General features: G+C 42.1%; 1 protein-coding gene across 1 annotated transcript in view; it reads left to right on the forward strand.

The window, feature by feature from the left end:
- Nucleotides 1–25,690, forward strand: part of arhgap10 (Rho GTPase activating protein 10) — a 203,339-nt gene that overhangs the window by 148,303 nt on the left and 29,346 nt on the right. The window contains exons 19-20 of the mRNA XM_043700807.1: nt 4,098–4,257; nt 24,605–24,752. Coding sequence (XP_043556742.1) covers nt 4,098–4,257; nt 24,605–24,752 — 308 coding nt within the window. The remainder of the gene's footprint in view (nt 1–4,097; nt 4,258–24,604; nt 24,753–25,690) is intronic.

The raw sequence follows: 25,690 nt of genomic DNA on the forward strand, positions 1-25,690 counted from the left end.
AGTGAATAGAGTATCAGCGGTGCAAGGTAAGGGATGCAGAGTTTAGGACGGGTCACGAGGGTGGGAGAAGTTGGCTTGCAGGGGTGGGTCCAATTGGGGTGGGGAGGTCAGGTCGGTCTCTGTGGGGAGGTGTGGTTAAGGGTATGTGAGATAAATATGGGGTCAGTTGAATAGTTGCACAGGTATTCAGTGGTCTAACTTTTGCTGAGTGAGTACTTGCTTTACTTTCATTGGTGCCCTTCAATGCCTTTGATTTTAATGGAAACTTTCGGAGAATTCAAGAAATGGATGAGTTGCCCCGTGGAAAATCCAATTTCCCAGGCAAGTCCTTTGGAGTATGTCACACTGGGGATTGGGTGGGATCTCCATGTGCACCTCCCATGTACACTGGGCAGAATGACTGTCGGACCATTGGAAAATCTGTCTTATTCCTCAAATATATTGCTTTTATTGTGTCATCCTCATATGATATATGAGCAACTCCTTGTTTGCCCGTGTTAACGAGAAACATAATATTTGATACTGACATAGCTACTTGGCTGAATACACTGATATTTCATTCATAATTATGCCCTAATATTTAAATTCTGAGCCCATTTGAAGTGTTGGCACTTGATGAATATTGGGCAACAGAAGTGCTTGTTTTAGACTCACATGCTGAGCACGTAACAATTAGTGTGTAACAGAATTTCAAGCATTTGCTGATGTTTGCTTGTGTCAATGTCCATGAAGTGAAGTTGAAATTTGTTTTCCTAAAAATGAATGCTAATTGAGGTTGTAATGAGCATGCATTCACTAATCTGGGGATTTAGTTATTAACCTCTATCAGAGGTGAACCTGGTCTAGCTGAGCTGGTGGAGTACGGAGAGGGAATTACATTTGAGGTTTAGTTAGCTTGACAAGAAGGAGGGCTGTACTGGGAAACCCTGGCAAACACAGTTTTAATCCCAAGTCTGAAAGTGCACGGAGTTTGTAAGTGGGCTGCAAACGGGGCCTAGGAACAAATTAGAGTTTGTCTTCCAAAACTATATCGACCAATCTTTCTCATCCCGTAATCTTCCACTTTCCTTTGGTTAACAAGTGACCTTTGGCTTTGGGCACAGAGATCCATAATTTTAAGAAAGAGATTTGAACATTAGGCCGCTTGTTGAAAGAATGACCCAGAAAAATCTGACATTGTAAAACGTATCTGCATCTAATAGCGACGAAGGTGCTTATGATTAAATGCAGTTTTCTTTTCATAGATGACAAAACAAAATTATGTATTCCATTTATTTTTGCCACCCATTTTACTCTGCACAGAATTAGAGTCATAGAGATGTACAACACGGAAACAAATCCTTCTGTCCCACTCGTCCATGCCGACCAGATATCCTAAATTAATCCAGTCCCATTTGCCAGCACTTGACTCATAACCCTCTAAACCCTTCCTATTCATATACCCATCCAGATACCTTTTAAACATTGCAATTGTACCAGCATCCACCATTTCCTCTGGCAGCTCAATCCATACATGTACCTCCCTATGTGTGAGAAAGTTGCCCCTTGGGTCCCTTTTAAATCTTGCCTCTCTCACCCTAAACCGATGCCCTCTAGTTCTGGACTCCCCTATCCCAGGGAAAAGACTTTGTCTATTTATCCTATCCATGCCCCTCATGATTTTATAAACCTCTATAAGCTCACCCCTCAGCCTCCGACGCTCCAGGGAAAACAGCCCCGCCTGTTCAGCCTCTCTCTATAGCTCAAACCCTCCAACCCTGGCAACATCCACATTCAGAGGAACCTCGATTATCCAGCATTCGATTATACGAATATTGGATTATCTGACAAGATCGCAAGGTCTCGATGTTTGGCTAAACTTAGTTATCTGGCATACGATTAATCAAATGAAATAATGCCTGCTCGTGCCCTTCGGATAATTGAGGTTCCTCCGTAAATCTTTTCTGAATCCTTTCAAGTTTCATAATATTCTTCCGATAGGAAGGAGACCAGAATTGCACGCAATATTCCAACAGTGGCATAACCACTGCCACATGACCTCCCAACTCCTGTACTCAATACTCTGATCAGTACAGGAAAGCATACCAAATGCACTCCTCACTATCGTATCTACCTGCAACTTCACTTTCAAGGAGCTATGAACCTGCACTCCAAGGTCTCTTTGTTCAGCAACACCACCTAGGACCTTACCATTAAGTGTATAAGTTCTACCCTGATTTGCCTTTCCAAAATGCAGCACCTCATATTTATCTAAATTAAACTCCATCTGCCACTCCTCAGCCCATTAGCCCATCTGGTCAAGATCCCATTGTACTCTGAGGTAACCTTCTTGGCTATCCACTACACCTCCAATTTTGTGTCATCTGCAAACTTACTAATCATACCTCCTATGCTCACATCCAAATCATTTATGTAATTGACGAAAAGCAGTGGACCCAGCACCTCCACTGGTCACAGGCCTCCAGACTAAAAAACAACCCTCCACCACTGCCCTCTGCCTTCTACTTTTGAGCCACTTCTGTATCCAATTGGCTATTTCTCCCTCTATTCCAAGATATCAAACCTTGCTAACCTGTCTCCCATGGGGAACCTTGTTGAATGCCTTACTGAAGTCCATATAGATCACGTCCACCACTCTTCACTCATCAATCCTCTTCATTACTTCTTCAAAAAACTCAAACAAGTTTGTGAGACATGATTTCCCACGCACAAAGCCATGTTGACTATTTGTAGTCCTTTGAGCAAATAGTCTACAGGTGCGCATAGCTTCCAATGGTTTCCAAATGTATCTCCATTTTGCTAAGCAGTGACATTGAGTGAATGTCTCACAGTGCTTTCCTCAGTTTCCAGAGACTGTTCTTTCAATCCACCAGCAACAGTAGAGCATGTTCCAATGTTGGTTACTCATTATGGCTATGTGGAACTAGTCTCCCAGATTCTGTCGAAGGTTATATAATGGATCCCGTTGACTGGAGACCATTTCCTTATCATATCTGGCTGTGGTTCGGAGCCTCTTCTCTCTGCTTGCCACACAAAAACTCTGCTCTGTGTGGTGTTTATTGATTTGAGGGGAAACTTTAACCTGATCGTCAAAATGGCTTCCACTTCCTTCTTCGCCATGGCCATGTGAAACATATTAGGTAGAAGTGCTTATCTTTCCCTTTCATCTTGGAAGTAAAATGACAGTTAACAGCACAGTTTTGCAACCTGGTGCCTGCAAAATCTTTCTGGGGCTTTGGGAGACTCAAGCCCAAATATTTCTTGTTGACGAAGATGCATAGGAGGAGAAAACCAGACAGAGTATCACAGTCTTCACACGTAAGGGCTGGGTGATTGGAGGGCCTGACCTGATTTTCTGGGACTTCAACTTAATTGTGTGATAAGACTTTAGGCCCTCTAACACTCACACCCACCATCCTCTGTGGCCCTTTTACCTTCCATGTTAAATCATGAATACCATGACCACTTATAACATACCAATGGATGCCTGTTTTACCAACCCCAATGGCTGGTTATACCTCCCTGGCTAACTCAGCAAGTATCTACTATGGGTTGACCTGAGCACTCATGGAGACAAGCAAATAACGCTACAACCTACAACAAAGCCTTGAATAAAAACAAAACTCCCATTTATGAATTCTAAGCCATTACCTGGTAAATCAAAAAATAGTTTACCACCTTCTGTGCAACTAATGATTGAGAAAGATTAGTATTTAATTGTTTGTCCTGCCATTTCCTTTTTACGAACTTAATCTCCAAAACATGGCTGTAATTAGAATGAAGAAACAGGTGGACCTCAATCATTGAATGTATGCATGCATTCATCACTTGATGTTATTCAGTTATGTCAGTCAAAATAGATTTTTGTTTAGTTGTCAGTAGTGGATCCATGCGGTGAACCCACTGATGAGGTAACATGACTTGAGTTTTGTCTCGCAATAGTCATTTCAGTCAGTGCTATCAGTTTATTAGCATTCGCAATCATAATGGTACCACCACATACAGGAAAATCTTCCCACGTCATTCATGTAGATAATGCGAAGTTTGCTACACAAATTCCACAATCAATGTTAGTGATTTTTCCTACTTCTCTCCAGCGTATCTAATAATTCAAAACAGAACTTGATGACCATTGCAAATCTTGGTGTTGTGTTTGGGCCAACACTAATGCGAGCACGGGAGGAAACGGTTGCTGCTATCATGGACCTGAAGTTTCAGAACATCGTTGTGGAAATTCTAATCGAAAATTATGAAAAGGTGAGTTCTCCATTTTGTTTCTATCGTTGAAATTATCAGAAGTAGTGAGGTATAGTTTGTTCTTATTTACTCAGACTTTCCATAGAAATAACGTATTGGCATTGGCTTAGGAAATTAATGCCATGGGGCTATCCATACTCTACCGACTCTGATTGAATTCAGCCTCCTAAATTCATGAATGAATGCTCGTCCTTGCCCACTATTTAGTTTTTGAGTGATATTCATTTTTTTTTTAAGAAAAAGTGTTTCACAAGACGTGATTGAATCCTTGATTTCTTTTTGTTTGACTTGGTGGAGAAACAGATGCCTGAGCATTAATTCTTCATTCTCGTTTTAGACCAAGGATTTGGTAGAATATTATAGTCCTGCAATTGAACATTGGCCTCAAACTCAATGTGTCCAGTGCTTGCTTTCACTGCTAGGTGCAACCCAATATTTTCAGGAAGTTGATTTAAATACACCAGAGAGAATGGAGGCAATTATAAAATGGTGAGGCCAACGACTGTGGACAAAGATTTGCTGTCGGATATTGGTGGGAAATTCACTTCAAGGAAGTGAAACAGTTTCCATATATTAACATTTTAAAGCATTCTTTGTAACAATTAGTTATTTTAGAATCGATTTCTCAAATATCCCTACCTCAGAGCAGCTGCAACTACATACCCTTTGATAGTCATTCTAACTCCTTACTTAGATCAATTTTATGTTTATTCCTAAATCGATTTCCGACTAATAACCTGTCCTATTGTTGTGCAATGAGTGTATTTATTTATATAAAACCTGAAAGAATCAACTATTTGGATCAATGCAGTATGTTAAGAATGATGCCTGTCATCATTGCCAGCTGAGAGGTCAGTTAATCAATACTAACATTAGACAGGTTTAAAAGTGCAACTCCGTGCAACAGGAAGCTTTCTGGGCAGCTAGAATATTGAAACAGAATTATTTCTGCATTAGGGAAGTGTGTTATAAAGGCACTATATAAATACTTCCTGTTTAATGGACATTGATCATAACTGGGCTAAGTTGTGCTGTTAGTAGATCATCAGTGTCTTTCTGGTGTGAACTCAGTGGGAGAGCAGAGTAGTGTTAATTAGACGTTGACAATGAATTTATGGGTGAAGAGGAGTTATGATAATGGAGTTGTCCCTGTTACAGAAGCTTGTAATGGAACAGTGCAGAGGATCCTAGTAAATTTTGAAATGGTGTGTGGTGATTGGAACAGACTCAGTCAGCTGGACCTCACAGAATCTGAGTTCCTGAATGGGGTTGTTAATCTGATCCAATTAGCGACCCCTGGCTAACAGATTAAAAAAAAGGAGCATCAGAGATTCTGGACTCTGGATGCTGACGCTGAGGCTGTGCCAGAGTCAGGGATTTACCACATGTCAATAAAGGACGACTTGATGATGGGATACTGGCCTCTGTGGAGTTATTTCATGGTGTAATGATCAGAGTCACCTCACCTTAATTTCCTGTGAATGCTAATGAAGTACAGTACACTGTAAATGGGCTACTACTGCTGTGTGGAGTCAGGTCTGACATTCTCAGGAGGAAATTGACTAGTGCTCGAGTCGAGAGTGTGGTGCTGGGAAAGCACAGCAGGTCAGGCAGCATCCGAGAAGCAGGAGAATTGACGTTTCGGGCATAAGCCTTTCATTGGATGCTGCCTGACTGGCTGTGCTTTTCCAGCACCACACTTTCAGCTCTGATCTCCCGCATCTGCAGTCCTCACTTTCTCCTGATTGACTAGTGTTGTTTGGGAGCATTTAAACTAGATTGAAACCGGGTGGCAACCTGACAGAGAACTCAGCTTCAAGGGAAATAGAACAGGTAAAAGAAAGTAGAAAGCAAATATAGTGACAGAGAAAGCAACAGCAAATATCAAATAGGATCAGATTAGAGAATAGTGTTTAAAACAAACAGAACTTAAGGCATTCTGTCTGACTGCAAGTAGAATTTGCAAAATGATTGACAGTTTGAATGCACAAATTGAGATAAATGGGAATGATTTAATTGACATTATAGTTGCCTAGTACAGGGTGGCTACAGGGTGACCAATATTGGGAATTGACTATTCAAAGATAATCAGCATTTCGGGAGGGATAGGCAACAAGGAAAGGGAGGGGATAGCACTCTTTGGGACACAGGGTCAGAACATTAACAAGAGAAAGTATTATTTGGATAATTCAGTTGTGGTGGAGCCAAGAAGCAACAAGGGGCATTAAATATTGGGATTTGTTTCCATGTTTCCACCAAACTGTAGCCATCATGTTGAGCATGGTATAAATCAGGAAATTAGAGATCCATGTAACATGGGTGATATGGCAGCCATTTAGGTTTGAAAGGTGAAAAGGCAACTTATTGTCTAAATGGAGAGAAACTTCAAAATGCTTTGGAGGAGAGGTAGCTGGATGTCCTTACGTGTGAATCACAGGGAGCGAGCATGCAGATACAGAAAGTAATGAGGGCAAATGGAATTTTAGCATTTATTGTTAAAGAAATGGAGTATGCAAGTGCGGAGATGTTGTTTCAACTGTACAAGACATTGGTGACACAGCATCTGGGATACTTCATACAGATTTGGACCTCTTACTCAGGGGTGGATATAACCCCATTCGAGGCTGTTCATAAAATATTGACGAGATTAATTCTAGGGATGACAGGGCTTGTCTTATGAGGAGAGATTGTACTGTTCAGGCAGATACTCGCAAGAGATTAGAGGGATGAGGGACAATGTAATTGAGGTGTGTAAGATGCTCAAAGAGGATTGAAAAAGTTTTGTTTTACTGCCTAAGATTGATATGTTTGTATGTAAGGGATGTATGTTTTCGTACCCTCAGAGTGATTCTCCAATAAAATAATCCCAATAATCTTAATAAGAAATACTATCTATTAACACGATTATCCTAATATTTAACTATCTCGCTCAGTCATTACACACACTCAGTTATATACACAAAAATTAGATGCAGATTAATGTAAACAGTGCAATTATGATTTAAGATTATCTCAGTCTCTTTTGACTGGGCTAATGCTTTCGTAGATGGGCTAATGCCTCCATTGAAGTGAAGTTCTTTAAAAGGAAAGATTTCTATTACAAGGCTACTTGCAGTCAAATATCCAGCTGGTTAGTTCTCAGATGAAGTTAAAAGTTGGGACTAATTAGTGGGAGTCTTTCTCCCACACTCAAGGCATTGCTGTTTATTACCTTCACTACTCAGAGCCTTGCAGCTTATTTGAAGACTTTCTGTTGGAGCTGTACCTATAGAACAATCTCCTGTTTCAAAAGCAGCCAGAAAGTAATGGTGTCGCTACATGTAATATGTTGCATAACAAGACCTGTTACGTGTCCTTTTTCAAAATAAAATGGGTGATTATATAAATCGCGTTCTGGATTTTGCACCTTCAGAATTTCAGACGGCTAGTGTCTTTGTATTTGAAAGATCCCTTCGATTGATAACTGCCATTTGAGTTAGTTCCAAGAAAATACATTAAGCCAACATCTTGAAAGTTGGTTTTGTTTCCTCTTGAGACAGGGGAGTGTACCTATCCTTAAAATAACTCTCTTATTTGCGGTCTTTTTAAAGTTTTTTTAAAAAGTGTGTTTGAAGTTCCCTACGTACTGGGCAGTGAGAAGTACAAATCCACAAAGAGACATAACAGTTCATTAAAGGGAAACAGTGCTGGAGAAAGTCGGCAACATCTGTGGAGAGAGAGAAACATTTTGAGCCTGATATGACTCTTCTTCTGAACCTTGAGGAATCATTAGACTCGAAATGTTAACTCTGTTTCTCTCTCCACAGATGCTGCCAGATCTGCTGCGTTTCTTTAGCACTTTGTATTTCATTTTTCCAGCATCTTCAGTACTTTAATGACAATGCACTAATGTTGTAGAATGAACATAACAGATTCTTTATCATGTTTTAAAAATTGAACCTTTCGATCACCAAATATAACTATCCCTCATTAAAGTAATTCTTCCTGGTGTTTCTCTTGTTTTTAAACTGACATGATAAAAGACACATCATTTGATCTGTTTTGTACAATTCCTTTCTTTGAACTATATCTAGTATTTTCCCTCAGACCTGCTGACAGCCACATCAGTATTGTTTATACATACTATGTTGTCATTTACCACTTCTATCCTCAATGGAAATTACTGTCATTAAGTAATAACTGTTCAAATAATTGACTCCACCCAACCATTCTGCAATTGTTTACAATTTTTGGAAATCTTCACAAAGTAAATGTGCTTGGTCATAAATATTATTTATGCATTACATGTTACAGTCAAAGTGATTTATGGCTTTTCCAGATTTATGGAATCTCACCAATATTGTAGTTTTAAATAAAAATCCCAGAGGACTGTGTAAATTGATGTTGATTTCACCCCCCACCCCTAGAAACGTACCCATCATCTGTTTGTGCTGACATGCCATCACAGTCTTGTGAAAACTGGTTAATTTCACAGATGACCTCAGACTTGAAACTAGGAAATAATGTGGCTTCTGAAGTGTTAGTCAATAAAGAATGGTTTCATTTCGCCTGATCAATGCCAAAGAAAGTACAACACGGATAACTATAAAATGCTGCGTATATTTGAAGTAAAGATACAAGATATATCTTCCTTGTGTGACAATGTGTGCCTTCAAGAAGGATTTGTCCTGCTACTCTTGAAGGGAGAGGTTGTAAACGTGGTGCTGAGGGGTCTACTCCGTGGAAAGCAGAGTAAATATCTTTGGGTTTTCAAAAATTAGACATGGGTGAGTGGAGTCAGGCAAACACAGACCCAGGGTTTTAGTTTTGCTTTCAGTTGTTGCAGCTAGGGTTTTTGGATTTGAAGCTTCTAGATAGATCTTTCTCTCTCTCTGCAGCTGGATTTAATCTGTTGGTGTTCTTTCTCCTGGACTGGAGTTGATAGCAAGTGAGGGAAATCTGTTTTGCTGAATTTACCTTTGCCAAGGTGTGTTTATGGGATGCTGCTATATTGGAACAGTTGATGAATAGTAGTTAATAACATATTATTTTGTTAAGTATTCCATTGAGTTTAAAGTCATGTTTGAATTTTAACTGTGGTGTAAGAATAAAGTGTTTTGCATAAAGCCTAGCAGTTGACCAATTGAATCATGTTAAGAAGGCTGCACCTTACACTTGCCAAAAGTAAGATATCAGGTACGATCTAGGCTATCTCCTTGATATGTTTTGAGGGGATTTGGTCTGGCCCATGACATTTAGATGAGGGAAAAAAGAACTTTGGCAGGGGACAGAATTGAAACAAAAGTCTTGATTTTGGACTGATTTGTCACTATGTCTAATCACTATCAGGCAGCAATAGATTAGATTACATTACAGTGTGGAAACAGGCCCTTCGGCCCAACAAGTCCATACCGACCCGCCGAAGCGCAACCCACCCATACCCCTACATTTACCCCTTACCTAACACTACAGGCAATTTAGTATGGCCAATTCACCTGACCTGCACATCTTTGGACTGTGGGAGGAAACCGGAGCACCTGGAGGAAACCCACCCAGACACAGGGGGAACGTGCAAACTCCACACAGTCAGTCGCCTGAGGCAGGAATTGAACCTGGGTCTCTGGGGCTATGAGGCAGCAGTGCTAACCACTGGGCCACCGTGCCCAGTGTAAGTATTCCATGGACGTAAGTGTCCAGGCAATGCTATTCACAAGAGAGTTCTAGGATTTTAACCAGCATCAGTGAAGGTATAAGGATATAATTCCAAATCTGGATGCGTGTATGCGTCAGAGAAGAACTTACAGCTGGTGCTCATGTTCCCATTAATCTACTGCCCTTGACTTTCTAGATGGTTGAGATTGCATTTTTCAAAGGCACTGTCCAAAGCCCCTTGGTGAAGCAATGTATCTTGGAAAGGATGCACACTGTGCATTGGTAGACAGAATGAACCTTTAAGATAATGGACGAAGTACTAGTCAAATGGGTAGCTTTGTCCTGACTGGTGTCAGAACCTGTGTGTTGGAGCTGCATCCAGGCTATTGGGGAGTATCCTATCACTGTCCTACCTTGTAGATAGTGGACTAGCTTTGGGTAACACAGATAAGTTACACACCATACAATTACCAATCTCTGACCTGCTAATGCATCACCACTATGTGAATGGTTTGGCCGATACAGTTTCTATTTTTGATTGTAGGGGAATTCAGTTCTGGTAATGTTACTTGATGTCAGCTGGAGGTAGTTGGATGTACTTTTGATGTAGATGGTCATTGCCTACTACTTGTGTGGTATGAATGGTACTTGCCACTTATCAGTCCAAGTCTGCAATTTGTCCAGATCTTGCTGCATTTGGGCCTGGATTGTTTCATTATTTGAGGAGTCACAAATGACACAGAAAATCAATGAATACGCCTCCCCCACCCATGTCTTTTCGTAGCCCCTTTGCATTTCCACCTATCTTTGTGTCATCAACAAATTTAGCAGCCAACTCTTCCTTCCCTTCATCTAAGTCATTTGCTGACAGCTGAGGTGCAGCATCAATCCCATTAAATTGCCAACCTATAAAAGTCTCAATTATTCCAACCCTATGCTTTCTGTTAGTTAGCCAATCCTCTATTCATATGAACATGCTACCCCCAGCACCATGAGCTTTTACTTTCTGTTATAACCTTTGGTGTAGCATCTTATCAAATACCTTCTGCAAATTCAAGTAAAGCACATGCACTATTTCCCTTTATCCACAACAGATGTTACTTCCTCAAAGAACTCCAAAGGTCAATTAAATTTGATTTTCCTTTCCTAAAACCATGTTCACTCTGCCCTGATTACCTTCAATTTGCCCAAGTGCCCTGGTATAGCTGCTTTAGTCATAAATTCTAATATTTCCCTTGTGGCAGATGGTAATCTAACAGGCTTGTACTTTCCTGCTTCTTGTCTTCCTTTCCTGATGTTTAAATGAACGACATTGATTATCGTTTGATCTCATGGGCTGTCCGTGGATCAAGGGAGTTTGGAAAACTAAAGTATCAACCATCTCAGCTCTTTGAAGACCCTGGGATGAGGATGATCATGCCTCATGTTCCTCTCAGTCTGCAGCTCCAACTCTGAGCTCAGTGTCACTTCTCTGGTGATTTTCCTGAATTCTGCCCTCCTTTCCATTTCCTTATTTATTGCTGCTTCTGGGATGGTATTTGTGTGTTCTATAGGGGAAGATTGCTACAAAATGCCTGTTTGATTAATCTGTCATTTCTTTATTTCCCATTATTAATTATCGAGTCATAGAGATGTACAGCATGGAAACAGACCCTTCAGTCCAACCCGTCCATGCCGACCAGATATCCCAACCCAATCTAGTCCCACCTGCCAGCACCCAGCCCATATCCCTCCAAACCCTTCCTATTCATATACCCATCCAAATGCCTCTTAACTCTATCTATAGTATACCTGTTCTGCTCTAAATATTTAAAGTATATCTGTTATCTCTGACTATCTATTTTCATATTTCTGGCTAGCTTTCTATTATATTCTTAACTTTTCCCTCTCAATTAACCATTTGCTTTTTTTTCAATCTTCCATGCAGTGTTCTGACCTGCCACTCAACTTTACACAATAATATTCTGTTTTTTAGTTTGATTCCGTAGGTAGTATTTCTAGTTAACCACTGGTGGAAGTTCTGTCCTGAAAGTTTTATTTCTACTAGTTGGAAAGTATCTATGCCGTATCTTCTGAAAGATCCCCTTAACTGTCTGAAATTGCACTCTATTGATGTATCCTTGAACCACAATATGGGGATACTTACATGAAGTTTGAGGGAGAGAGAAGTGGACCTGAGTGTATAAACTAACAATTTACCCAACACTGCTTTCGTGCGCTCATTTACTAATCACCCTAACTTAATTTTTAAAACAATACGCTCAGGTCTACGTCTCTGTCCTCCAAACTTCATGTAAATGTCTATGTAAATTTGCTATCAAGAGGGTGCCTCCACTATGAGGTCATTAATTAATTGTGTCTCAAGCTCTCGTTATTTTCCTCCTTCATGCTCCACCCCGCCATGTGGTTACTGTTAGGATTCCATACACCACTTCCACAAGTGACTCTTATCTTTGCCATTTCTCATTTCCACCCAAACTCTTTCTACAGCTTGGTTTCCTAAACTTACGTTATCCCTCTCTGTTGTGCCGATACTATGACTTCAGACCAAAAACTCCACCTCACCCTTTCCCACTTGCCTGTCTTTTTTAAGTGTCCTGTACTCCTCAGGATCCTGGATCCCAGTTCCCGTCATCCTACAGTCACGTCTCTGTGATGGCTACTAAATTGTTGTTACTCAATTCTGTTTCTGCTTTCAGTTCATCTGTTATGTTTTGAATACTATATGCATTCAGATATAGAGCCTTTACAGAGAAACATAGAAGATAGAAGCAGGTGTAGGCCATTTGGCCCTTCCAGTCTGCTATCATTCATTACGATTGTGACTGATCCTCCAACTCAGTCGTCTATTCAAGATTTTCCCCCTCCATATCCTTTAATCCTTTTAACCCCAACTTCCATATCCAGCTCCTTCTTGAAATCATACAATGTTTTGGCCTCAAATGATTTCTGTAGTAGCAAATTCCAGAGGCTCACCCCTCTCTGGGTGAAAACATTTCTCTTTATCTCAATCGTAAATAGTCCACTCTGCATCCTTAGGCTATGACCCTTGGTTCTAGATTCCCTCACCATAAGGAACATCCTTCCTGTATCTAGCCTGTCTAATCCTGTCGGAAGTTTATAGATTCCTATGGGACTCCCCCTAATTCTCTTCAACTGCAGCAAATATAATCCTGACTGATTCATCCTTTCCTCATACATCAGTCTTGGTATCTCAGGTATCAGTCTGATGAACTTTGGCTGTACTCCCTCGATAGCAAGAACATGTTTCCCCAGATAAGGAGATCAAAACTGTCCACAGAATTCCAGGTGGGGTCTCATCAAGGCACCGTATGATTGCAGTCCTTGTACTCTCATCCTCTCACTTTGAAGGCCAATGTCCAGTTTACCTCCTTTACTGCCTGCTGCATCTTCATGCCTATCTTCAGTGATGACACGCAGGTCTCATTGCACATTCCCCTCTCTCAGTTTGAAGCCATTCATCTGCTGCTTTGTTTTTGCTACCAAAGTGAACAACCTCACACTTATCCACATTATACTGCATTTGCCCACTCACTCAGCTTGTCTAAATCACACTGAAATATCTCTGCATCTTCTTCACAGTTCACCCTCCTACCAAGTTTTGTGTCAGCTGCAAATTTGGATGTATTATATTTAGTTCCCTCGTATAAATCATTAATATTTGCTGTGAATAGCCGGGCTGCTAGCACTGATCCCAGCAGTGCCCCCAGGACATTCCCAACCATCTGGAAAAAGAACCATTTATTCCTACTCTTTTTGTTTCCAATCTGCCATCCAAGTGTTCGATCCATCTCAGTAAACTAGCTGCAAGCCCATATGTTTAAGTTTTACAAGATGATGTGGCACTCTGTCAAAACCTTTCTGAATATCCAAGTAAACCATTTTCACTGGCTCCCCTTCTTCAGTTTTCAAGTTTCATCCTTGAATTCCAGTAGATTAATTTCTTTTGTAAATCCATGCTAACTCAGTCTCATCTTGCCACTATTTTCCAAGTGCTCAGCTATTAAATCTTTTATAACGGATTGTAGTGTTTTGCCTAAGCTGATGTCATGTTGACTGGCCTATAATTCCACCCTGCTCTCTATCTCCCTTTGTAAAGACATCTTACATTAGCTATCATCCAATCCTTGGGAGCTTTTCCAGAGGCTGTAGAATCTTCAGTACATACATGTACTGTTTCTCGGGCCACTTCCTTAAATACTCTGGAATGTAGATTATCAGGCCCTGGGGATTTATTGGCTTTCAATCCCATCAGTTTCCCCAGTACCATTTCCCTATCAATATTGATTTTCTTCAGTTCTTCTCCTCACTAAACCCTGTGTTCCCCACCATTTCTGGTATGTTCTTTGTGTCCTCCTTTGTGAAGCTTGTGTTTAGTTAGTCAGCTGCTTGTCGATTTCCCATTATAAATTCCCCTTTTTCTGACTGCATTTGTCTTCACCAGTCTTTTTCTCTTGGCATTCCTATTGGAAGCTTTTACAGTCAGTTTTCATGTTCCCAGCAAGCTGACTCTTGTACTCTGTTCTCCCTTCCATAATTAATCACTTGGTTCTCCTTTCCTGGATTCTAAGCTGCTCCCACTCCTCAGACCTGTTGTTATTTTCTCCTGGCCAATTTGTCTACCTCTTCCTGAAATCCAGTACTATTTCTAATTTCCCTCCTAACCATCGTTTGGCTACCTTTCTAGTTTTACTTGTGGAGCAGCCAAGAAAGAAAAATTGTTGCAATTCACCTGTGTGCTCTTTGGATGCTTTCTGTTCATCATCCCTTTAAGTAATGGTCCCTAATCTCTTACAGCCTCATGCCATCACAGTTTCCTTCGTTTTATCCTTATATTGTTTTTATAACCTTTAACCTTATCTGTTGTTTGACTCTTAGATTTGTACTCTCTATCCCTTCCCGTCATGGTGTGTTTATCATTTCCAGTTCTTGGTCTCAAATCTTTGATCCCTTGCCCTCACTATTTCATTTAAAATCTTCTCTACTGAAGCAAGAACACTAGCTGCAGCATGTTCCAGGTGGAGACCATCCCATCACTGTAAATGCTGTTTAACCAAACCTACTTCTGCCGTACTAGCCTTCATCTCTCTTAATTGGAAAAGCATTTTAACCCAGCAAGCCACCAGAATCTAGACAGCGCTGCCTGAGAGTATTGTGGAGGCAGGTTCAGTCGAGGCATTGTGGAAGGAATTAGATTATTGCCTGAAAAGAGAGAATATGGAAGACCATATGGAGAAGTTGGGGTGTGGCATTAGATAAGTTGTTCCTTCCAAGGGCTAGTATGGCATGAAAGGTCAAATGGCCTTATGTGCTCTAACAATTGTTATTCATAGATGGGACAATGTCAACACATCAGTGAAAGACGATGGACACATCCCAAGCAATCCATTTGGATGGGGGTGTCATGGCCTGATGCAACTTTTCTGATGGCGATAAGGTCAATCCTCAAGAGGCAGGTTCTGCAACAAGTGCCAGAAAGTGAGCTTGTCAATTGTTACTTTTGACATTCATGCTATTGTTCAACTGCAGTCACCACTGACAGTCGTGTAGTGCATACCAGGCCAGGAGGTGTCGTCATTTCTCTTTTCCATCGACTCATGACTCCCGGGTGCTACAGCAGATCTTCTTGTCACACTTGAACGCATCCTTGAAGCAGAACCTTGGGATGTCTGGTTCCAGCTACCTCACCATAAGAAGGCCCTTGTGTACATGATTACCTTCATTCCCACAGACACTGCCAACCTGTCAAAGCCACTCAGTTGATTATTGGGCATTAATGACTTTGTTTTGCTGTTGCCAGTATATCACCCATAGTTCACAGCTAATCAACAAGGTGCTGAGAACACAGCCTGTATAAGCCAGCATTAGACTGTGTGCCACATTCTACAGACTTCATAGTGGCAGTGGGAGGCCTGCTACATGCATTCAGCACACCATCATTACTTGTCAGCAAGCAATAGTGACTGACTCTGGTGCTCTGGAGTCTGGCATGATGCATGCATTGTTCCTTCCTGAGTCACTGTGTGTAGGGCATCCACATCACTGCGTTCTTCATGGCTGCCAGTCTATACTTGCAGGTCATAGTCATAGAGATGTATAGCACGGAAACAGACCCTTCGGTCCAACTCGTCCATGCCGACCAGATATCCCAACTCAATCTAGTCCCACCTGCCAGCACCGGGCCCATATCCTTCCAAACCCTTCCTATTCATTTACCCATCCATATGCCTTTTAAATGTTGCAATTGTACCAGCCTCCACCACATCCTCTGGCAGCTCATTCCATACACGTACTACCCTCTGTGTGAAAAAGTTGCCCCTTAGGTCTCTTTTATATTATTCCCCTCTCACCCTCAACCTTTGCCCTCTAGTTCTGGATTCCCACACCTCAAGGAAGAGATTTTGTCTCTTTAACCTATCAAAGCTGTTCCACCTATCTTCCTGCCATGATCCTCCAACTAGTCACTTCTTCAGTTACCTCAGCTAGGCCATCTTTGTAAGACTGACTGGCCTCCACGTCCTCTCCTCTGAAATGGTCATTCTTTCTCTAGAAATCTTACTGAGTAGTATGTCTTGATCTTTCAGCCAACTCTCCTCCCACCAATTTCCTCGTCTGTCTCAGTTTGTAGCCACTATGAGGACGACAAGACGCTTAAAGTTGAAGCGACCTCATGTTTGCTGACAGCATTGACTTCTGTTTTTGTCCAATATGGTCAGCTCCCCCGCAGGCCTGCCTTAGCTGTGTTGCATGATGGGACTAGGTGATGTGCTCTCCAGAGACAAGTGCCTCAATGGTTGCCTTTTGAACTGCAAGCATCCTATGATTGTGTAGGTGGCTTTTACAAGTCCTGCATCCACACCCGTGAGTGCATAACTTCAACGTGACCTCAGCATTGCGCTCTGGAAGCAGTCAGCAAAAAAAAAGTCTCTTCCCTTGATCGCCTTAGACGTAGGCCATTCGACCCATTGAGTCTGGTCCGTCATTCAGTCAGATAATGGCTGATCTGATAACTCCACTCTGCTACCTTTTCCCTGTAACTCTTGATTACATCTTACAGAGATAGTTTCTTGGTTAGCAATTTTAGATTAATTCAGATTTAGATTAATTATATAAATAAAACAGACTTGCAATGATATCACAGATTCCTTAGTGACATTCAAGACCAGATTCTGTGCGCTTAAACTGTATTATATCTGCAACTTCTGCAGTTACTCTCTGATGTATCCTTCTTTACAGTCTGTTTTAGAAATGGCTGCAGTAATGACTGTGACAATAAAAGCTGACCCTCAATGACTAAACAGCAAATTTGATCCCTCACAGAAGAATGACCAGAAACTATATTTTTTGTATAAAACAGTTGCCAACAGTTTGATGCATTTTCACTGTTTCACCTGCAGGTATCTCCCTCAAGCTAATTTTAAAATTTGAGATATGACTTGACTTCGGCCTTGACGTCACAGCGATGAGCATTACTGATTACAGCTAATCTTTTGCTTCCACTTCACTCTGTCCCGTGATTCCCTGAGAGACCCAAAATTTATTTCAGTCTCTAATATTCTCAGAGGTAGCACACCTACATCTTGCTGTCTAAAGAATTTTGGGAAATGTCTTTCCTTATTTCACTTCAAAATGATCAACCTTTTACCTGCAGAGTGTGCCCACATTCCAGGTTCTTCAGTCAGTAAAAGTAATTCTCTATCCACCTTGTTAAGCCCCTTCAGAATCTGAAACAGACAAAAACAGAAATTGCTGGAGAAACTCAGCAGGTGTGGAAGCGTTTGTGGAGAGAAAGCGGAGTTAACGTTTCGGGTCCGGTGACTCTGCTTCAGAATGGTTCTGAGTTCTGAAGAAGGGTTACTGGACTTGAAACATTAACTCTGCGTTCTCTCCATACATGCTGCCAGACCTGCTGAGTTCCTCTCGCAATTTCTGTTTTTGCTTCAGATTCCTGGCATCCACAGTTCGTTTTTTTCAAAATATTTAGCGCTAACTTGCACTCTCCCTTGTTAAAGTGCACCCAGGTCTGTCTGAACTTCAATCTCTCAAAGTTTTGTACCTATTTAAAAATAATGTAGTACTTTTCTATTACTGCTACATCAGTGTACAGCATCACAGAAGACTTGACCACATACACTCCATGTTCCACCTTGTTATCCTCTAACTTAACCTGTCTATATTACTTTACAGCCTCATTGTAATTCTCCATAGTTGACCTTCCACTCAGCTATGTATCATCTCTAAACTTTAACTGAGCCATCAATATGATTGTTAGTAATAAAGATCCAAAAGTGATCCTTTTGGAATTCTAGACTGAATATCCATACTGTCACTCCCCTGCCCATATAACAGGTGCTGATTCTGGGCGGGTGGTCTCTGATCAGAGTTATCTAATATGGGTAGTTGATGACTTGAAGCAATAGATTATTGAGTTTGTTAAGAAACAGCGGTTCAGACATGATACATTAGTTAATTAGGCAAAGAAAGAAAGTAAAACGCCCATGACAATCAGGGATGGTTCACTGAGTGGGAGACCAGGCTGTTGACATGGAAATCATTGGTCACATTAAAGTTGTAAAGGCAGTATCCTGCTCTCCAGCGAAGGTGTTTGGGAACTCTCCCCTTGATGGTCCTTTTCTGGGAACTCTTCCAACTGGAGCATGCAGCTCTCTTGAGGACTGCTTGATGAGGACGGTTGTGTGAAAGGCAGTGTCAGAACCATCTAAATAGAGACACTGTCGCCTGATTCTGCCACCCCCCCCCTGGTAGGCAGATCCGTAGCCAGGTGGCTCGACAGGCAATGTGAGTCCCATGGTGCTGACCATTACAGCTGAATTTTCAATAGCTACTTGTGCTGCGTCTGCCAGTCAACGACCTACAAATACATCTGAGTTTACCGATTTCCCTTGTTCACCGTGGCAGAGGGCAGGTTATGCCAGTCGCAGGGTGTCTGCCTGTCACTTCCCGGCAGTGGGAAGGGTCACAGTCTCTGCAGGAAGGCTAAAGTCCCTCAAGTCTCCTTTACTGAACCTCTGAATAGAGGTCTGAGTGTACACCTGACCAAAGCTGCTTGTTCGACTGGACATGGCTCTCCACGGCAGCCGATCTACAAAGCTGCCGTGCACTCAATGGCAATATCACAACATTAAATAAAAACTTGCTCGACCCCTCTGCCCTACAATCCAGTCTGTGTAAGGTCTGTATCTGAAGTTGCCCTGCTTGCCTCTGCATCTCCATCAGCTCATTAATGGCTGAGTCCAAAGACACATCATCAGTCCTCGACCCAGCAGGGGCCTGTTCTCCAGCAGTCCTCAGAGTATCAGCGACCTCAGTTGTTCCTTGTACCTCCAGCTGTACTGACCAGAATGTGATCCTGAGACTATTCGAGATAGATTACCCACTGAGGTGAATGTCTCTCTACTGATGGTAGGTGAAAGGTGATGGATGCTTGATGGCGTTTCCTCTAAGGCTCATAATTATTTCTCTTCCGAGGGTTTACCTCAGAAGGCTGGCAGAGATAGGCCGTGCGGCTGAGACTCTTTTATTACGTCCTGGCTTGGGAGTGTAATCTGGTGGCTGCACAAAATCATAAAGGTTTCTCAGTGTCGTGAGCTGCCATCCTTACGCAAGGTTTTGTTGGTGCTGAATGTTTTGTGAGACAGCAGATTGGAGGCTTTTTCATCAGGTGGCTTTAGATATCAGTTTTCCCCTTCAGCAGACAGATTTTACCCCTGCTATCCTGCCAGCTCGGTGACTTGTTCCTCAACTTAGCTGTCTTCACCCAATCACACCACCACTGTCTGCATTTACGTGCTTACCGTGTTCTTCTGCTGTGGAAAGAGACAACCATTAACAGACGTCAGCATGGGTAAATGGGCATGATCCCCATTTAGGGCGGCATGGTGGCTCAGTGGTTAGCACTACTGCCTCACAGTGCTAGGGATCCGGGTTCGATTCCCGCCTCAGGCGACTGACTGTGTGGAGTTTGTACGTTCTCCCAGTGTCTGCGTGGGTTTCCTCCGGGTGCTCCGGTTTCCTCCCACAGTCCAAAAAAAAATGTGCAGGTCAGGTGAATTGGCCATGCTAAATTACCCGTAGTGTTCAGGGGTGTGTAGGTTAGGTGCATTAGTGAGGGTAAATATGGAGTAATGGGTCTGGGTGGGGTTACTCTTCGGACGGTCAGTATGGACTTGTTGGGCCGAAGGGCCTGTTTCCACACTGTAGGGATTCTAATTTTAATATCTGTGTTATTGATGGATACAGATAGAGACATCATTCCACAGGGCTGTGATGTCCATTAATTGTTAGATGAATGTGGTGGAGGATATGTTAGTTATTAACAGATTCTGAATGCAGATGGGAGTGGACAGGCTACGTGTGGGAAGAATGTTCCCAGTGTTGGGAGGGGAACAGAACTAAGGGTCACAGTCTCAGAATAAGGGGTACCTGTGAACCTGTGGAATTCTCTACCAGAGAAAGGTTTTGAGGTCAGTTCATTAGATATTTTCAGGAGGGAGCTGGACATGGCCCTTGCAGCTACAGGGATCAAGGGTTAGATTTTTAGATTAGATTACATTACAGTGTAGAAACAGGCCCTTCGGCCCAACAAGTCCACACCGACCCGCCGAAGCGAAACCCACCCATACCCCTACATTTACCCCTTACCTAACACTACGGGCAATTTAGCATGGCCAATTCACCTGACCCTGCACATCTTTTGGACTGTGGGAGGAAACCGGAGCACCCGGAGGAAACCCACGCAGACACGGGGAGAAAGTGCAAACTCCACACAGTCAGTCGCCTGAGGCGGGAATTGAACCCGGGTCTCAGGCGCTGTGAGGCAGCAGTGCTAACCACTGTGCCACCGTGCCGCCCACAAAAGGCACTGTGTGATCTACTGCGCACACTCTGTTCAATGCTCCATGCCATTGAGTGAGAGTTGTCATTGTAAGGTTGTCACACACAAGATCGAACACCAGGCATCTCCATCAGTCCCCTCATAAGCAATCAATGTCTTATCAATTCACTGCAGTGATGGAGAGAAAGCGGGAGACGGATCCTGAGATTGCATGATCAGCCATGAATGATGGCGCAGGCTTGAAGGGCTGCATGGCCTACTCCTGCCCCTATTTTCTCTGTTTCTATGAAAAGTGGCTCACTGCCATCAAAGAGCTACAGTTGGTGTAAATCAATAAAGCATCATGTGATGGGCGTGCCTGAGATATCTCTGAAGAATTCAGCCTGAAGTATCATTTGTGTCTGTGACCTGGTGAAAAGCTTTCAGATTGGTGCATTAAAGTCAGTGAGCTGGCGGCACATTAACTGCTGAGTCTTGTAGCTCCTTTACATTTTAACTGTGAACCGAGACAGACTAACGAGAGGCAGCACCACGCTATTGCCAATAGTGTTACCATGGTCACTGCAGTGAATTGATAAGACATTGATTGCTTATGAGGGGACTGATGGAGATGCCTCGTGTTCGCTCTTGTGTGTGACAACCTTACAATGACAACTCTCACTCAATGGCGTGGAGCATTGAACAGAGTGTGCGCAGTAGATCACACAGTGCCTTTTGGGGCACTGCAGTCAGGTTCTCCTGAACTACCCAACAAGTGCTGACCCTCTGCAGCTTATGCCTGTTGTCATCCCTGGAGAAACGAGCTTCCCTTCTCTCCTGGGCAAACGTCTGGAGAATCTCTTAGGAGGTATCGCTGAAATATGACGCTACTTTTGCCTCCTCTCTAACACCTCCAGTTGGGGTGATGAACAGGATGAAAGTGAGGACTGCAGATGCTGGAGATTAGAGTCAAGATCAGAGTGGTGCTGGAAAGGCATGTCAGGTCAGGCAGCATCCGAGGAGCAGGAAAATCGACGTTTCGGGCAGGAGCCCTTAACAGGAGTTGAGTGCTGGTCCTGGTTGCTGAGTGAGATGTTGCCTTTTAAGTGTAGTCGATGATTTTGAACAAGGAGATGCTGGTGGGGCGCAGAATCTCCTGCCCACCTACCCATTAAAACGGGGCCATCTGCTATGCGTGCATACGTAATACGCTGAGAAAGATATAATTGCATACGTGCCCTTGAGCCAATTTACCACCTGCTTTTACATTCACTGCCACACTTCATCTCAGGCAACACAATTCTGTTTCTCTCTCTCTCTCCCTAAGGAAGCACCACTTACTTTAGCTGCTCTTTTTGTTTTTATAGATGTGTAAAAGTCTCTTGCGATCTGCTTTTGTATCCCTGGACTGTTTACTCTTGTTTTCCCCCATTTTTATCAGCTTTGCTGTTGACCTTTATTGGGTTCCAAGTCTTTCTAAATCCTGAGGTCTGCTACGATCCTTCACAATATTACAAGCCTTTTCATTTAATAAAGTGCTAAGTTTAACTTCACCAATAAGGTGGATCTCTTTCACTGACTTTTGGTATTTTAATGGAGTATATTTTTGGTGAGCATTTTAAGCTGTTTCTTTAAATGCTTCCTGCTATATATCTAACATTGTGCCGAGTAGTCAAATTCCCCAGCCCTGGAAAAGCACAGTCGGTCAGACAGCATCCAAGGAGCAGGAGAGTTGATGTTTCGAGTATAAGCTCTTCATTCGGAATGTCAGTGGTGGCAAGGGGGCTGAGAGATAAATGGGAAGGGATGCGGACCTATCAGCATTCCCCCCCCCACCTACGTCTACTTATCACATTCCCAGCTACCTTTCCCCCCAGCTGCACCCCCCTCCCATTTATCTCTCCACCCTCTTGGCCCCCCTCCACATTCCTGATGCTCAAAACGTTGACTCTCCTGCTCCTCGGATGCTGCCTGACCGGCTCTGCTTTTCCAGCCCCACATTTTTTGACTCTGATCTGCAGCATCTGCTGTCCTCACTTTCTCCTTGACAAATTCCCCAGTCAACATTAGCCAATTCTACCCTCATATCAATGTAAATAGCTTTATATAAACCTACAGTGGTTGTTTTGAATCAGAGTATATCACAATTCAGTTGTATTATGATCACTTCTTCCTCAACAGATTCTTTATGATGATGTAACTAACCGATCTTGCCTTATTAGAAACTATTAAGTCTAAAATAACTTCATTCGTAGCTGGTTTCACCATGTATGGTTCCAGGCAACTCTCATATTTTTGTCAACATAAGAATGGACTTGTTGTTTGATAAAGTTATGATGGTTTTCCTGTATATCCCTGTTAGACATTTTACTAAAGCTATTATGATTAAGCATCCTTTAAGCTTCTTTAGTTGCAAGCTGGTTTAAGCATTTTCAATAGAGTTATCTCCAAGGCAATTGATCTCCGTAACATATGTGATTGAATGATATCAAAGAGTTAATCTTCACGTGAACATCTTTTATGAATTGTCTTTGTGTTTAAATGGTGTCTTAGAAGGTAAAAGCCTCTTGTCAGTTGTGTGCAGTAAATGACATTAATTCCCCTTCATTATCCACTCCAGCTCTTCAGGGAGATATATTAAGAAGGATCTCAGAAACTCAAACATGTACACTGAGTTCTTCTAGTTAGTGGAAGGTGCATATAATCAGCTCAACAGCACTGTGATCATCAGTCTCCCATAAGACTTGTTTTGTCTGCAGATTTATGTGACTTTGTTTTGAACTGAAAATTGAGACTACAAGAAATCAGACCAATTGATTGTAAAATCGTTGTATTTTTATTACTTTCTTGGCAGTCTTTTCAATTATCATGAAGTAAATTTATTGAGTCATTCTAGTATTTCAATCAATTCATTGCGTTAATCTTTATTCATCTAATGCTCTTAATAATACCCTGAGTAACAGAGTCGACTGGGTGTAGCAATGTAATTGCAAAGTTCTAAAATGCACGATAAAATATTATTCAAATACACAATGACTCTTAAAGAGTAATATCCTGCAGTTTATCTTTTGAAATTAAGCAACAACATCTGTGATCAGCCAATGTCTGTCCGCATGATGATCAGTTTAGCTGTTTACAAAGTATATCGTTCAGTTCCACTATAGTCTTGCCAATTAAGATAATCTTCCCATTAATGCTGGCTTCTTGTTGCTGCGAGGGGAGACTACCTGGTGAACCCAGCAGGTTTGGCAGGAGAAATTCCTGATTGAGAACTCTTACGACCCACAGAAGAGCTAGCAGCAATATTGACCACTTACATAGCAACACCCTCTGCAGCTTCACCAATGCCCCTGTGTGAACGTTGCCATGGTCACCCATGACTCCATGTCTGTCCACTGAGTCACCTGGCAATGTGTACTTTCAGCAGTGGCCACCATGCTTAGCCGATGGCTGTCAACTTTAAAGGGATAGAAACTTCAATGATAATTCATTGACTACAACACAGGCTTGCAAGCCAATTATGGCTTTCCAAAAAGCTGCTGCAGGTTTTCCCTGGCTTTCCAGACCACCACTGGGGCCATTGTGACAAAGTTCAACCCAGTAAGTATGGAAACTGATAGGTTTTGAGTTAAGGTAATGCACAGAGTAATTACCATAATATTACATAATATGACGTGTAACCTATTTTTAGGAGCTTTGTAACATCTTTACACTACCCTGAAATTTGATGCATTAGAAAATGTGAAGCAAGTTATTTTTGGCTTAACTGTACTTTATCATCCAGGACAAGGGTTGATATAAATGGATTGATGCTAATTTTGTCATCGGCTTTGAGCCAAATCTATGCTTTGTTCATTACAGATATTCCGGACTGTTCCAGATTCAAGTGCAAGTCAGGCAGACACCTCTTCAACACAATCCTCAAGTATACTGACCAGGCGGACCTCACACGGCCCACGTCATTCCAGGCCCATAGCTGTTTACAATTTTTCTGTAGATCTAAGTAAAGGTAATAAAAAGAAAATCATTTTCTGTGCGTAGAAACACGGCTGTAACAGTTTACCATTTCAATCGGTTGCCATTGCACTGATCTGTTATCACCTTTCTTGTTTGTTTGGGTCAGAGTTACCAACTCAACCGGGCTATCCCACTCTGTGCAGAACTACCAAGTCTAAAAGAATTTCCCATTTTACTGCTGAGTTGGGTTGAATTCTGTCAGTGAGTTGTAAAAGCCACTTTCTTTTGCATTTCTGATTGCGGGCTGAAATGAGAAAATAACTTTTAGAAAGGGTTTTGCAAGGCATTTCAACCTTTCTAAAAAGCACATTATCTGATACTCATAGTAAGTGCTGCTTGTATTGCTGTTGGTTCAAGCAGAGAGAGGAGTTACTACAGATAAGCTGAAGCCAAGGGAAATTCAATCAGTAACAAGTAGCTGATTCGTCTGGTAAGTGGTGACCTATTATCGATGTAAAAGCTCTCTACCTTCCAACAGTTAAGTGATTGGCTCCCTCATAACATGACAGGTTGTAGGTGTAAATATTTCAGCAGAAACTTTGGGCCTGTGGAAAGGAAAGAGCTGCCCTTTACCCTGCAGTAAAACAATTCAAGGCTGAAAAAGCCACTTTATTTCACTCATCAATAGCTGGAAACTGTGGCTCTTAATTAGTAAGTCAGAGACATCATAAATGTGAAACCATCACTCAGTGCCTTCTGCAGTAAGTGTTAGTACACGGAGAAGGAACACCGAGTAGCAGGCAATCCTGACAAGCCAAAAGGATCATCTCAGCAAATTCTGTGGATAGGAAGCTTTGACTGTTTTCCCAGTCTTTCCCTCCACCTGTGACACCCATGCAATCTTTGTTTTCAGTGTGTGTGTGTGTATAGGGGGAGTTTTAGAATGGGATTGGTTAGTGTTTTAATTAGTAGAGTCATTGTCAATGGTTC

Source organism: Chiloscyllium plagiosum, chromosome 1 (genome assembly GCF_004010195.1).
Source record: "Chiloscyllium plagiosum isolate BGI_BamShark_2017 chromosome 1, ASM401019v2, whole genome shotgun sequence".
In the NCBI taxonomy this organism is placed as follows: Eukaryota; Metazoa; Chordata; class Chondrichthyes; order Orectolobiformes; family Hemiscylliidae; genus Chiloscyllium; species Chiloscyllium plagiosum.